The sequence below is a fragment of the Notamacropus eugenii genome, chromosome 1, assembly GCF_028372415.1.
Source record: "Notamacropus eugenii isolate mMacEug1 chromosome 1, mMacEug1.pri_v2, whole genome shotgun sequence".
NCBI lineage: Eukaryota > Metazoa > Chordata > Mammalia > Diprotodontia > Macropodidae > Notamacropus > Notamacropus eugenii.
In genome coordinates, this window is record NC_092872.1 from 155,244,077 (window position 1) to 155,260,016 (window position 15,940).

Consider the following 15,940-nt stretch of genomic DNA (forward strand, 5'->3'; position numbering starts at 1 on the left):
TGTATGTTTTCCTGTCCTCATAAAATCTAAATGTAAAATTACAAAAACTGAATCTGTTCCATTGGAAAAATTCAAGGAAACAGGAGTATAGTGATGTTCAGATTAAATAATGGCTAACAGCAATGATTCTTGCCTCAGTCAAACACAGATCTGTTTATTGCTACCATTAGGACCGAAGGATTTTGGACACGAAGCACCATCTGCTCTACATATTCTTCTCCTGTTTTTGGATCTAGATTAGAGCTTCCTCCTTAACTTTTGATTGTTTTCTTTTATCATATGCCTGTTTAGTAATCTTTTATTCCTAAAACTGTAATGTTTTAAATCAAAACAGTGCCTATGTTGGCCACAATACATGCCTTTGTGAGCCAGTGTTTCCTACTTCTGTTTCCTTTTTCCAATGGCCCCTATCATATATAAGGAGAAGCCTAAGATACATGTAATACAATCCACCTTTTTTTTAAACCGTTGGCCTTTGCCACTTCCCCAGAAAATTTGAAGGCATTTGTTCCTTTCTGACAGATCTTATTTTTCCCTAAAGGACCATTTCCATCAAAACAACAAAAAGACACTTGCAGCTCTTACATATTTCGTTCACTTTATTGTCCCTAAGGATTCAGGCTTCCTTGACTGAGCTGCAACACAGTCATTTTGGCTAGTACCCCAGGATTTTACCACTTCATTTTTCCCTTGGTCATGCAAGGGGAACCTATTGGGCTAAAAACTACTGCCCCAACAATTTATATGTTATCAGTCAAAAAATTATAGACTATCTATTGTGTACTCAACCTAAATATATAACATGATGCTTGCCCATAAAGAACTTAGTTGGGAAAGCAGACTAAAGCATATGAAACGAGTAAACAATACAAGACCAAAATGTCTAATATAAATTATAACACCGTAGGTAATTTGAGAGATCTAAAGTAGCCATCAAAGCCTACAGAAAAGGTGGGACTTGGGATGAGTCTTGAAGGAGTTTGGTGGGTAAAAGGAATTGAGAGTGGAATAGTCAAAGACATGACTGAGAATTGTTGTAACTTGAGGTAAAACATACCTAGGACATGATGCAGAGCAACATGGAAAGCAGCCTGAGTAAAGGAGGGAGATGGACACTGCATCATGGAGTGAAACAGAGATTCCTGTGGGCTAAGACTCCTGGATTCAGCAAGGCCAGGCTGATTCCCCCCAAATGAGCCTAGTAGTAATTCTTGATAGGTGCTAAAGTCATTTGTCCCTGATACTTCTCTTTTGTGTTAATACAGTTAAGGAAACTTAATTAAATGTTAAACTAAGAGACTGCAAATGTTAAAATACTGTGAATTATTTTTGTTTGCTTTGCTATACTCCAATATAATCATAGACCAAAAGCAGAACTGATACTTGATACTTTTTTTACATTAATCCAAGTTATTTAGTTAGATGCATTTCTTTGGTCTTCCCTGATAACAGTATCTTTATGGAAGTAAACATAGCTTAGAAGTACAATATACTCAGCAGAGAAAAATACCAGTTGTCCTAACTTGTCAGAATAAGGCTTTGGTAGATTGAGAGGTAGCTTGTTTGTCCCTAGTTAAATTCCTAAAATTTTTTCCCTCTGCTTTATAGATCTGTACTAAATTTTTGGTAAATGCTTTATTACACTTGAGGTCCACTAGATTTAACAGCTGATAGGTTGATCCTTTTTTAAATGTTCTAATTTTTTGCTTTACCTTTTCTTTACTGTCTTAAGACACAACCTACAAGTTACTTCCTTGCTACTCTAAAAGTTTAAGTATTTTTTGAAACTTTTTCTAACTCAATGTGCCTAAGCTTATCTAAATTCCCAGGGATATTTTGGACGTCATCTTTTTTTTTTTTTAGCAGTTTACTGTATGTATCTTTTTAACATAATGAGAGTAACTTATAAATGTACTGAAACAGTGCATTGGAATATATAAGGTCATATGAATGCAGTTCCATTTTCTTCTTTCCTTTAAAATTTTAACTGCTAGAGGTTAAGCGCCTTTGCTTTAAGTAATTTGTCCAGATACTTTCTGAAGACAGATATCATTGTTGTAATTATTAAATCAATAAATTAAATTAAATGTAAATTTATTTCTTATTCAGTGACTTCTGTAGTTCAGCCAAAAATTGACCTTAAATGGTAAGTAGAGAAAATTTATTAAATGAAAATAATAAAAACTCTAATTCTCCAAGCAGTTTCTAGAATTTTTTTGTCATTAATCTGCTTTGAAAATGTACAAATTTAGTTAATTATATGTAGTTTTCTTAGTGTTGTTTTTTAACCATTCATTTAATATGTGTAGGAAGCTCTCAAAGAGTAACTTTTTCCACCAATCCTTCCTCTGCCACTTAAGGTGTTGGAGAGCTGCCTGGGACCCTGACAGCTAAGTAACTTACCCAGAATCGTAGAGTCAATAAGGTATCAGAGGTGGAACTTGATGAGGCTTGCTTGCTCTGTACTACGCTATACTTCCTCCGCCTGTCTTATTTCCAAAGATATAATATGTGCATGTTAGATGTAATTTATATGTTATATATATAAAGCGTATGTTATATGTGTTTTATATATAGTATGTATAATTGTAGAATATAATGAGAATCAGTATCATTTGCTTTATTCCGCAGAATTTATCTAGCACATATTGTTCTCATTGTCTCTTAGTCCTCTAGGAAAAAAGCTAAGAAGTGGTAATAATATGCATCACTTGAAGGACTTTATGTTCTTAAACTCAAATTCATCTTATTTTTAGTTCCAAATTCTCTCCTCCCCATCCCCTGCCAAAGAAGGCAAGAAAAACAAAGTCCATGGCAAATATGTATAGTCATGCAAAACAAATTCCCATATTAGCCATGTTCAGGAAGAAAAGAAAATAAAAAGAGAGAAAAGATGCTGCAATCTGTATTTCTGAATCCATCACTTCTCTGTCTGGGAGGGAAAGCAAGTTACAGCCTTTATCCTTTGTCCATATGGTTGGTTACTGTGTAGATCGGTATTACTAAGTCTTTCAGAATTGATTATCCTGACGATATTGTTATTGTATAAATTGTTCTCCTCGTTCCGCTCACTTCACACCAATGTCCTCATCTTGTTCTGAAACCATCCACGCCATCACTTCTTACAGAACGACAGTGTTCCACCGCATACATCTACCATAGCTTGTTCAGCAATTCTTCAACTGAGGGACATCCCCTTCGATTTGAATTCTTTGCTACCACAGAAAGAGCTGCTATAAATATTTTTGTACATATGGGTTCTTCTCCACATTCTTTGATCTCTGGGGTACAGGCACAGGAGTACTGCTGGGTCACAATTTAATACCTTTTTGGACAGACTTTCAAATTGCTTTCCAGAATGGTTGAACCAGTTCATAGTTCCATCAACAGTGCAATGAAGTATCAATACTGTTATTTTCCTTTTTTGTTTGAAGAGCTTTTTAAACATTAATCTCTCAATACTCATAAGGTAAAGAAAGAGAAGTCTTCTCTTCAGACATGGGGACAGCATTCAAAAAGGAAGATCAACCAGAGGAAATAGGACAAGATGAAGGAATAATGAGCAGTCTAGTTTAACTGTAAAACAGAATGCACAAAGCAGAGCACCATGAAATAAGATAGATTAGAGCTAGATGGTAGAGGACCTTGAGTGAAAGGCCTAGGAATTTATATTTTACTTCATATGAATTCAGGAGTCACCAAAAGTTTTTAAGTATGGAAGTTATTTGTTCATACGTGTGCATTAAGAAGATTTCTTTGGTAGTACTGTGAAAGGTAGTTTGAAAAGGATAGAGGCTGGGAGCAAGGACACCAGATATATAATTATTATACTTGTTCTGGCAAAATGCATATTGGAAAGGTAAAGGAGAGAGAACAGATGCCAGAGACATTTTGGAAGTAGAATCTACAAGATTTGGCAACTGATGAGATAGCAGATGTGAAGGAAAAGGAAGTCACAGATGACAGCAAGGTTTCAAGTCTGGTTGACTAGGAATGATGATGCCGTCAATGAAAATTAAGAACTCAGAACGAGGGGGACAGGTTTTGGAGAGAAGAAGATGGTTCAGTTTGTTACTAAACTGTTACTAAGTTCAACTGTTACTCACATTGAGTCTGAGGTGCAGCAGAGCACCCATAATTGTCTCAGATTAAACTCAGTCCCTCCATAAGAAACCAGCTGTTATTTTTTAGTTTTCTCTTTGCTCTTATGCAACTTTTTGTTACTTCTCTGTCACCATTAGGCAAAGCTATTGATATCTCAGTCCCTATAACCTTCTTCTCCAACTTTAAGTTATGAAAATAAGGAATTCAGGGCTAGGGTAAGTACTTTACACTTTCATTTCTATAGTCACTTTCATGAAATAGTTCACCCAGACCCAAGGGCTATGATCTTAGGGAGTCCCAGGAGAGCAAGACTTTTCACTGTTTTTCTCATGCTCCTTTTCCCTTGGGTTCCTGATCTGAGACTTTTTTGTCTCACCCATCATCTGGATATCTACAAGCTTGGCTTCTGGAAATTCACATTCGTTCTGTTTTTCTCATTTTCTTTTCCTCTTCTTGTATCTTCTCTCAAGTCATTGTTCTATTCCTGGATCAAATATTACCGGTCAGGTTTTCATCAGCTTGCTCAGCTTCTGTTAGTGAAATCACTTGGCTCAGGTAGTATTGTTTCCAGCTCCTTCTCCAGCTCAGGTGATGAGTCACCCATGGCTTGTGTTTGGGTCCTTCTTTTTGGTGGTGGATCCTGTAGACTTCCATGCTTTTGCCATGATTACACAATATGTAATGGGTACGTAGCAATATCAACCATTTTCTTTACTATCACTCAATGCCTTCTTGAATTAAGGTGGATTGGGCCAATTTACATGGAGGAAATCTGGGATCAAATTTCTATTGTGAAGGTGCTGAGTGACCAAAATATAAGAAATCTCAAGGAAGAGAAGATGCCAGAGATGGAAAAAAAATCTCAGACCATGTTAATACTGAAAATAACAACCAAAAGAATATCAATAACTACCCACAAATGCCTACACTCCTACCTATGAAAAATCTTTATGAGACATTTATATAAGAATTGAGGGTATCTTTGATGAGAGTATAAATTGTGAACAAGGGGGCTTTCCAAAATGATATTAAACAATGGAACAAAATTTCATCGTTTCACAATTAACTGAAAGATATAAAACCCCCCACAAATCTCATGATTATTGTTTCTCAATTACAAAAAAGCATCGTTTGATATAACAAAACAGTACCTTATAGGCTCTTTTAGAACAGTGTCTCTCATCCATACAATTACATAATTGAAGATTCCTTGGGAAATATAACAATAGAAATAAAGAACCCTTTGACAATAAATATAAAGTTACCAAGTGCTAGGATAAAAACAAAGGAAAAAATGATCCCAGCTGTCAAGGAGTTCACATTCTGATGAGGGGGACAACGTGCAAAGAAGTATGCGCATGGCTCCCTCCCTTTCCAGTCTTCTTATACCATACTCCCCACTATGTATTCTTTAATCCAGTAACTGCCCTGCTTGTTCTTCCAGAAATCAGACAATAAACTCTGGGCATTTTTTCTGACTGTTCCCCTGGTTTGGAATGCTCTCCCTCCTCATTTCTGCCTACTAGTTTCACCAACTTCCTTTATGTATCGGTTACCATCTCATCTTCTACAGAAACCCTTTCCTAACTCTTAATCTTAGTGCCTCCCCTCTGTTAATTATTTCCTGTCCAGCCTGTATGTGGTTTATTTGCATATACTTATTTTTTTGTCTGCCCCATCAGACTGTGAGCTGCTTGAGGGCAGAGACAATCTTTTGTCTCTTTTTGTATTCTCAATGTGTAGCACAATGCCTGGCATACAGTAGGCACTTAATAAATGCTTATTGACTAATAAACAGTTTATCAACTGACTAGCTCACTACATGCAATATATATGTTTATTTATATATGTACATATGTGCATTTTTCATACACACACATATGTATGTATACATACTCACATGGTAAACTGGGGGAAATCACAGAGGGAATGTACTAACAGTATGCGGCAGAAGCCAGAGATAGGGAAAGGCCTCGTGCAGAATGTGGAATTTCAGCAGGTCTTGAAGGTCGGTTGAGATAAAAAAGGAAAGCATTTAAAGCACAGAGGACAGCCAGTGAAAATGCAGTCAGGAAATACAGTGTCTTATGAGAGGTATGGCAAAGAGGCCAGAGTCACTGTAGCATGGGGTATGTAGTGGAATAAAATGTGAGAAGACTGAAAAGGTAGGAAGGGGCTTGGTTGTTAAGGACTTTAAAAGTCAAACAAAGAATTTTCTATTTGATTTTGGAGGTAAGAGGGAACTCCTGGAGTTTATTAAATGGGGGTGAGGGAAGAAAGGAAGATGAAGGGAGACCTACCAGTAAGCTGTTGCAATAGAGACTGTTCTTGTTCTCACTCTACCTAACAGGTCTGTTCTGCAGACTTCCATGTAAAATGATGTTTCCATAATGTGAATTTGTCCCTACCCACCTACTTCACTTAGCCTATATAACAAAGGCATACACAAAATAATACCTTTATGCATACATAAAATGTACTAAAATACAGACATATTAAATACTGTACCATGATAACAAACAGAATTATGAAGTGAAAGGTACAGTTAATGATAAAGTATATACAATTCTGTACTGTAAAGTTAACATAGGTGTGCATTATGTTGCTCCTTCCTCATTCACTGCATCTAGACTATCACCAGTGATTGACAGTGCAACTTTTTTTTCATGAAATTATCAAGAGGTGTTTAGACAGTGGCGCTCTTTTTTCCTCACGCATTTGACAATAGCAGGCATTAGTCTTTGACCTTTTAAAATCTTGAAGAATTTGGATATACGTTTTTGATATAAGAAAAATTTCACTCAAATGTGAACCTTTTTAGTTCCATCTTGAGTTCTGAAGCTTCTCTTTCTTTTTCTGCAATTTTTGTATCTAGCTTTCAGTTAACAGAGTCTCCATCTGTAGAACAGCACCTTCACTTAATGCAAGCATTACATTTTACAGGCTCCTTTATCCAAGCAGCATCCTTTACTGTGGTATGCATAGTTGACACCGCAAGACTAAGTTCTCACACAATCAATGATAATTTTATGAAACATGAAAATACTAGGATCACTACTGAACATAGGAATAGGCACAGTATTGCTCACTGTCTGCAGATGCATAAAGAGCTGACTTAGAGATGCTTCTCAGCTTCCCATCATTTATGTTGCTTGCAACATACAGCATCTTATTTTGGAATACAGACTTCTTTCAGAATTCTTGACATAAAATTCTTTACATTCTTTCAGGATATGGGGGCTGAGAGTGAGGAGTCAAGGGTGACACCTTAAGCTGTAAGCCTAGCTGAGTGGGAGGGGCCAGTACCCTCATTATTTTGTCACTCCAAAGTTCACATCTTACTCCTTTTCTCTTTTTTCTTTGCATGATCTGATACAAACTATGAACTCTCCATAAGGATCAGTAATTCCCCCTCCCCTCAAAGATGGTTTATTGGTCCACTGCAGTTGCCACATAAGTGGAAGCAATAATATGTTATGACTGAATCTTTTTTCTCCTGATCCTGTGATCAAGTTCTATCATGTTCCTTGTTATGAGGCAGTGAGATGGAGGAGAACCAACATTAGATCTAGAGTTAAGAGAAACGTAGGCTTGAATCCGAGTACTGACATTGACCTACTAGTTGTGTCATCTTGGGCAAATAACCTCCATATGCATCAGCTTTCTTATCTGTAGAAGAGTTATGTCTCCTTTAAGGGTTTTTACAAGGAGAGAATGAGGAAGTTCTTATGAGTCATATAGATATGTAAGCTATTTTATTATAATTGTAGATGATCTCTAATGTTCCTTTCAAATATAAATTCTATGATGTGACTTCAAATTTTTTCTAATGTTTGTTAAGGAGACAAACAGAACACAACTTCATGGGGTTTTTTAATGTTATTTCTTCTTAACAAAAAGTCTATGGTTTTTTTTTAAACTCAAGGCTGCTAAGATGTTATTTTTTCTCCTTTTAACTGCCCTGCCCACCATCTGGTAGAGAAACACATTGAATAGTGAAATGGTTTTAAAAAGAAGTAAAGAGCTTAGATAATTAAAAGGTATTTGAATATTTCCCAAACAATCAAGATATAGCTATAATTATGTTTGGAGTCAGAGAAAAGATATGACTTTTCATGAATGAATTAAAAAAAAGCCATGTATTAAACACATAATATGTGACAACCACTATGCTAAATATTGGGGAAAACGAGAAAAAGCAAGTCTCAACTGCCTAAGACACTCTCACTCTTGTTGGGGGAGACAAACATTAAACAAAAGTTTAGTTGCAGGGTGGATAGAAAGGTTTAGAAGTTCTAAGGGGGCAGTGGCAAGTAGGTTGGATGACAATGGGGAAAGTGTTCAATGAGGAAGAGAGTGAAGCCTGGAGGACCTTATGACACAGTGGTAGTACAGAAAATAAGGCTTAATGGTCCTTTTCCTTATCAGGAGGAACAGAACTGGTAACTCCTAGGTCACCCACATTAAGTCAAGAAACCCAGATGGCTTATAGGTACTTTATCCCAGGAAGAAAAAGTAAAGGGACAGGACATCCCTGTAGTGATAAGTCTTCCCAGTCAGCCCTCCTAACCAGAATGGACTTTGGGACAGTATAGGCCAAGGGAAGAAAAGGAGAAGGAAGCCAAAGTGTTTGAGGGAAGTGACTGAGAGGTGGGTGCTCCCAGTGGTGGTGGCTCTTCCTATTGCCTGGCTCTCTGGGATGGGTTCTGGGATGACCTGAGAGAGATGGAAAGAGGAAGTTAAGAGAGAAATGTTACTCCTAAGATCCCCACTTAGGGAGTAGGAGAAGGACTAGATCTGTGATTTCACTGGCATTGGGAATTCTCTTTACAAATGGAGTTCAGCACATTTTCTCAACTACTAGTTCTAGATAGTTGCTTAGGACACTGAATTATTAAGTGATTTGTGTGCCAGAATGTGTCAAGTGGCTGGTCCTGAACCCAGGCTCAGCTCTATTCACTAAGCCATACTATCTCCCATTATCTCTTAAACTGATAAATGAGAAAAGATGAGGAAAAAGAAACATCATTTCATGGTTGACTAGTTACTTTTAACATCTGACAAATCCACAATGGAACCAAATGCACCAATGTAAAAACACTTCAGTAAAAAGGCAGACATGCTATTTAGCCAATTTCAGTTTTTAAACAAAATATAAACTTGCTGAAGGGACAGATGACATAGAGGATTGGAAGGAGTAGCTGAGCTGTGAGCTGCATCAGATGAGACCAAAATATTCAGTGTCTACCTTGTTCTTAATTCTGCACTAAACATGAGTTATTTCTTATAATATATATGATATATAAAGTATTAGTTTATGGAGTATTCTTGTAGGATTTTTATCCTGAAAAACTTTTAAAAGGTCATTTTAACCAAAAAAGGAGAGGAAGGAAACAGAAGAACATGTTAAAAGCAGAGGGAGAATATGCAGGTAAAGGAACAAACGTAATACAGAGAAAGAGGGGAAGAAAGTGGCCAACTGGTAAAAAAAAAAAAGAGAAAACAGACGGTTACAGACTTCACAGTTCTGTTTGCCATGAATCCAGAAGAACGGATGTGAAAAAGGCCACTCACCTCCAGACAGATGCAAAGAGGCACAACCAGTGTGGGGATTTGTTTTGCTGCACTATTCAACTATTTCTGAAGGTCATTATTTTTTGATGTGGTTGTTGTTTCCCCTCAGTGGGAGTGAAGGTAGTGGGAGAGACAGATTAATTTAAAAATAAAAATAAACACCAAAGGATATTTATGCTCTGAAATACCTTATTTATTTCAATATCATTTTCTGCTATGCAATAGTGCTGCTCTGAATTAAAACTCAGGTGCTGAACCATACTGCTGAAGAATTGTGAAAATATACTGCAACATCTTGTTACTAAAAAAAAGTATTTTGATTCACTACTTCAGTGGAGTAGAATTGCTACTAATGCTACTGTTGGGACTGGGAACATTTATTGAAAAAATATTTAAAATGGAAGCCATTTATATTTAGAATTATTGTGATGCTAAAATGTATGGCATTTTACTAAAATAAAACAAATTTGACAAGAGAAGGTAGATGGACAGTGCCATAGAATCACCAGAATAGCATCAATTCCCTAGCCCAGGGGTGTTTAATCTGTTTGCTTGTCACGGACCTCTTGGGAGTCTGACAATGGCTCTGGGCCCTCTTTCAGAAAAATGTCTTATTGCTTATATTGATGACTGAAGGAAATATGAAACCTTAGTCGGGGCTAGTGAAAATAAAGGCGTAACACGTTTTCCCATCCAGTTCAGGGACCCCATGAAACCCTGCATTGCCAGGAAACATTCCACTCCTGTGATCTCTGCGCAATTTCCCCCATCCCCACATCTGCCTTAACCAATTCCTGTACTCGAAGATTTATTTAGGGATATTCTTATTGGCTAGCTGGATAAGACAGTGGGAATTGTGAAGAATTAAGTTCAGGGGTGTGCCAGTTCATATCGCCTTGTGAGACCTGACTTAAATTTTTAGCGTGAACACTTACACATAGAACGCAACAATGATCACAAATCAGGGCTAATTTATTGTTTTCTGAATTGTCCAGATTTTAAAAAGTAATTGAGAAAATGTGAACAATGCAGATTAAACTTAAATGTGTGTCCTGCACTCATCTGTTTCCAGAGCTGGTTGTCAAGCACTTACTAGCATACTACTTGCTCAATTCCTGTAAAATAAGAGAATTACACTTGATCACCTCAAATTCCCTTCTATCTGTAAATCTATGATCCTGTGATCTTTATTCAGTGCATAAAAGGATATAAGTTCTAGTATATCTATATAATTAGTCATTTTCTTCTATGGATCTTCTATGGTTCCTGTTAGTAATGCAATTATGTTGTCATGTAAACAGCTGTGGTACAGTGAGAAGAAAAATGAATTAGGTGTCAGAAGAATTGGATGTGCATCTTAGCTCTGTCAATATTAGTGGTATGATCATGAACAAGGAACGACATTTTTAATTCTCAGTTTTCTGATTTACAAAAGGATGACAATAGCATACTATCTCCCTTACGGGTTGTTGTGATCATCAAATAAGTTGACAGACCATATACAATGCATTTTGTAAAGTGCTATGTAAGTGTGTTGTTTATTAGGATAATAAACCTTTTCTTTGATACTTCCAGAATCCACTTCTTCAGTGGGGGTACTCCTTCCCTGACATAGCTCACAGCTCTTCTAGAGTTTGATATATGGTTTCTGAGAGTTGCTGTGGTTAAAAAAATTAATTAATCAAACCTCTTCACTTGTGTTGGCTTCTTCCTGGACAACAGACAAATTGTTTACTGTTGGATTGACATTTGAAGGCTTCCTAGCTCCAAAATGCCTGGCCAGAGCTTATGTTTTCCTAATATAACTCTCAAGAAGCTTTAACAACACAAAGAGATGTTGGAATGATAAAAATTTAATACATAAAATTCATTTAAAGCAAGACATTTCATAAAATCCAACAATTACAACTGTTTATTTTCCATGTAAAATAGTAAATGTTTATTTTTTTCTTTATATAAATAGGAAGCTGGAAAAGTGATCCTTGGATGATCAATTACATTATTTTTCTTATATTATCCTAACGTTCTCAGATTTTATTTTCTAGTCAATATCATATGTTGTAAAAATAATAAAAAGAAACATTAACACAATATGCTATAATTTTTAAAAACAGAAAACATTACAAAAATAATACACTCCAAATCAATCATTTACAGTTAATTTCTGTCTAACTGTGAATTAGGTGAACTGTGTTTTTGAGTTACATGCTGAGATCAAGACTTTAGAAATTCTAGCTTTGTTTCAGTCACTGACTTTATATTAGCCTTGGGTAAATTGATAAATCTGAACTATGCTACTTTTCCATGTCCTGAATTTCTAGCACAAAAAAAAATTTCCAGCACATACTTGCTATGAAAATGGACAATACATAAACATAATTCCCATCTAACACGCAACTGTTAAATACAAATAGCTAACTTACCTCTTCAGGAAGGCTTTTCCTTCCTTCCCTGCTGACACAGTATCTAGCATCTTGGGAGACTTAGGTTATCAGTTACTCATACATACTGGTCAAGTAAGAGAGAAGTGGCTTGCTTAAGCTTGCATAGATGGTGCTACGAAAACTTTGGTATTCATGTGAGAGGAACGATATCAGCCAAAGGCACAGTAGAGTCAGCAGAGACATTGTTGGCCCCTCCTTTAGTGCTAAGGTGGAAGCAATTCCTGAGTTTTTTTTTGACAAATCTGATTAGCGACGACCTCTTTTTTGTTGCTTTACCAAAAAGCACCAGTATTTATTCTAATTAGCTGATTGATCATTATCAGCTAATGAGAATGGGCTCTTAGAATGAAGTCCTGTATTAGGGCAATATTTAATATGTGAATTTGAAAATGTTTTCAGTAGGTATGGTACTAGTAATATACTTTGGACTGTAGTAAAGATGCTCTGCAGTGTTGCACAGGAGGAAAATGACTAAATTCACGCTGGATCTTCCAGTTTTAGTGAGTTTGCTACAAGTGAATTTGCAGTAATGCATTTGAATTAACTTTTCTTTTGACCAGAAGGTATTCTAAATAGGTGAGTATCTGAATCAAATGTTTAATGCTCTAAAATGTTTGTATACGAAATTCCTATCTTTTTCGGGAGGGTTTCTAATTATCTTTATATTACTGAAAAAGATTTCATGTTAGAACTGTCAATAGTAGAGACTTTTGGACTTATACAATTATTGATTAATGAAGCAGAAATAAAACTGCCCATGTAAAAAAAGATTAACTCTTACATATAATATGAAATTAGTCTTACCCACTGCAACCGATGACCTTATTATACAAATAAGAAGGCAGGCCTTTCAGATGAATGTTGTTATCCACATACACATACTGCAGTTCTCGAGATCGACCTAAATCTGGGTCAAAAAAGGATATGATAAGAAAGGTAGCTGTTAAAAAAAACTGCGAAGACTTATATGAACTGATACAACATGAGATGAGCACAACCAGGAGAACATTGTACACAGTAACAGCAATATTGTATTGATCAACTGTGAAGGATTTAGCTATTCTCAGCATTACAAAGATCTTAAGGACTTAGGATGAAAAACGCTATCTACCTCCCAAGAAAAATCTGACAGAATATGAATGCAGATTGAAGCATACTTTTTTTTTTTTACTTTTTTTATTATTCTTGGGTTTGGTTTTTTTTTGGTCTGTGTTTTCTTTTGCAGTGTAGAACTATTGTGTAAGACAACACATATATAACCTATATAAAATTGCTTGCCTTCTCAAGAAGGGGGGAGGTAAAAGAGGGAGGGAGAGAACTTAGAACTCAAAATTTAAATGAATGTTAAAAAATGTTTATATGTAACTGAGAACAAATAAAAATAAACAACATATGTCCTTAAAAAAAGGTAGGATGTGAGGAAATCCTAGAATCAGAATAGGAAGGCATATTGAAAACACGTGGGGATAGATCAACTGAAGTGGGAACAGAAGTAGTATTGCCAATGGTGCATACTATAGGCTAGCTGGACATAAAGAGAAATATCTAAGGAATACAGGATATATTAAACCTCTCAAATAGGAATAGACTAGTGGGGGGAAGCTTAAATTATCCTGGTATAATATAAGCTCCTAGAGAGCAAAGATTGGCTTATTTTTGTCATTTTATCCTCAGAGTCTAAATCAGTATACTGCCTAGCAAAAAAAGAAACATATCACGAATACTTGTTGAATACAGACTAGGGACAACTGCTGAAGATTTCTCTCTGCCAAAAGCAAAATAGCTAATAAATTATTCTTGACTTGCATTAATAACAATTTCATTTTATAAATGCTGGAGAAACCAATGGAAAAAAATCTCTCTACTAGAAATTGAATCTTACCTACATGAAGTTATGGCTTGCTGTGATGGAACTATGGGAACCTTGGGTAAAAATCAACATTTAATATTAGAACTTATATCAAAGAAGAGAAAAAGTCAAGCATACTCTAATATAATTTCAGGAAAGTAGAATTTAAAGGGTTCAAAGAAAGGACAGGTATACATCTATGGAATAAAGATCTACAGGTGAAGCCAGTATAGAACAAATGGGAAAATCTCAAGAATGACATACTAAAAATATAAAAAGAAGCAAATCCATTGAAAATTAAAAGAAATGTCTAAGAAAATTAATATGGATATATCAGGAACTCATCAACTAGATTAGATTTCAAGGAGATATATTAAGGAAAATGAGAGCAAGTGGAAATAATGGAAAGTGAATGACAAAAGTGATTGGACTTTTGGCATGATCCTGTCATAACAATGTCAGGAATGTTAACGGTTCAGACTAAGCTTAGGTAGACAAGCAAATTTAAGAACCACAAAATGTTTTTGTTTTAAGTTACAATGACCAAAAGAGGACAAAAGAAAAGAATGGTACTTTGCTCTTGAGGAGGATGAGATGATAACAACAGCTGCTCCAACTCTTATTTTGCTATTTTTTTCCTGTCAATATGAATAATCTTTGGATTAGAACAAAAATGGCTAACAGGGAGTAGGTATTATTAAAGATAAGAAGGGAGATGGTAATGGAACATCTTGCTCCTTTGCTGAATTCAAGTCACCGAGTCCAGAACAATTATACATATCCTAAGGTACTGAAAAAACTGTATGATGTGATTCCCGAGGCATTGTCAGTGATTTGTTAGGGATTCAAAGGAGAATAACTGAGATACTTCAAGAGAAAGGTAGAAGAGAAAGGTCTCAGTTTTCATTAAAAAAAAAAAAAGAATAGATTCTTTTCATAGTGCTTTCCAGTGTCTTTCCTCTTCCCGTCTGTCCCATATAACATATAGTTGTATTTTTTTATTTTTAAGGAGGAAAAAAATTAGTACAACTGATTCATACACTGAAAGTCTGACATGTGTAATATGTAATACCCATAGACCTCCCATATGCACTAAGGGGTGGGTTGGGGGAGTCTTCTCATATCTCTTTGTTCAAGTCATGTTTGATTTTGTTAACATTCACTTTCAAATTCTTTTGGTGTGTGGTTTTATTTCCTTTGTTGTAGTTACTATGTGCATTATTTTCTTAAGAGAATGGATTCTACAAATTCTAAATATGATACTGATTCTTGGCAACATTCTAAATAGTTAATGAATATATAGAAAAGGAAGCAATTCCTGCAAAGTGCCAGCATGGCTTCATTAAAAAATGTCATGACGGATTAGATGGAGAGATGTGGCCTCGGTGAACAATTCTATTAAGTATATTTGGAACTGGATGGCTGGACCCAAAGAGCAGTCGTTAACAGAGCTCTGACATCACCTTGAAAGAATGTCTCTAGTGGATTGCCACAGAGATCTGTCCTTAGCCCTATGTTATTTAATAGTTTTATCATTTACTTGGATTAAAGGTATAGATATCAAATTTGCAGAGGACAGAAAGCTGGGAGAGATAGCTAATGGTAGAAGATAGACTCAAGATTGAAAATGATCCTGAGAGATTAGACTGTTGGGTCAAATCTTAGATGAAATTTAATGTCTAAACCAAAGTCTTATACTTAGATTTAAAAAATCAAATTCATAAGTACAATATTATAAAAAGAGTAGATAGAAAGCAGATTATCTGAAAAATAACTAAAGATTTTAATGTACTGCAAGCTGACTGTAAGTTAATAGTGTGATATGGGAGTCAAAAAAGCTAATGAGATTTTCAGCTGAATTAAAAGAGGAATAGTCTCACTGTACTCTGCTCCAGACAATTGGTACCTGGAGTACAACATTGTTTCAGGAACCATATTTTAGAAAGGGCATTGATAATCTTGAGAGTCC

General features: G+C 35.7%; 1 protein-coding gene across 7 annotated transcripts in view; it reads right to left on the bottom strand.

The window, feature by feature from the left end:
- LRRC28 (leucine rich repeat containing 28) overlaps positions 1-15,940 on the bottom strand; it is a 180,728-nt gene that overhangs the window by 21,053 nt on the left and 143,735 nt on the right. For all 7 annotated transcript variants that reach the window (XM_072617051.1, XM_072617054.1, XM_072617052.1 and 4 more), the window contains one exon: positions 12,927-13,029. In XM_072617051.1, the coding sequence (XP_072473152.1) occupies positions 12,927-13,029 (103 nt within the window). The remainder of the gene's footprint in view (positions 1-12,926; positions 13,030-15,940) is intronic.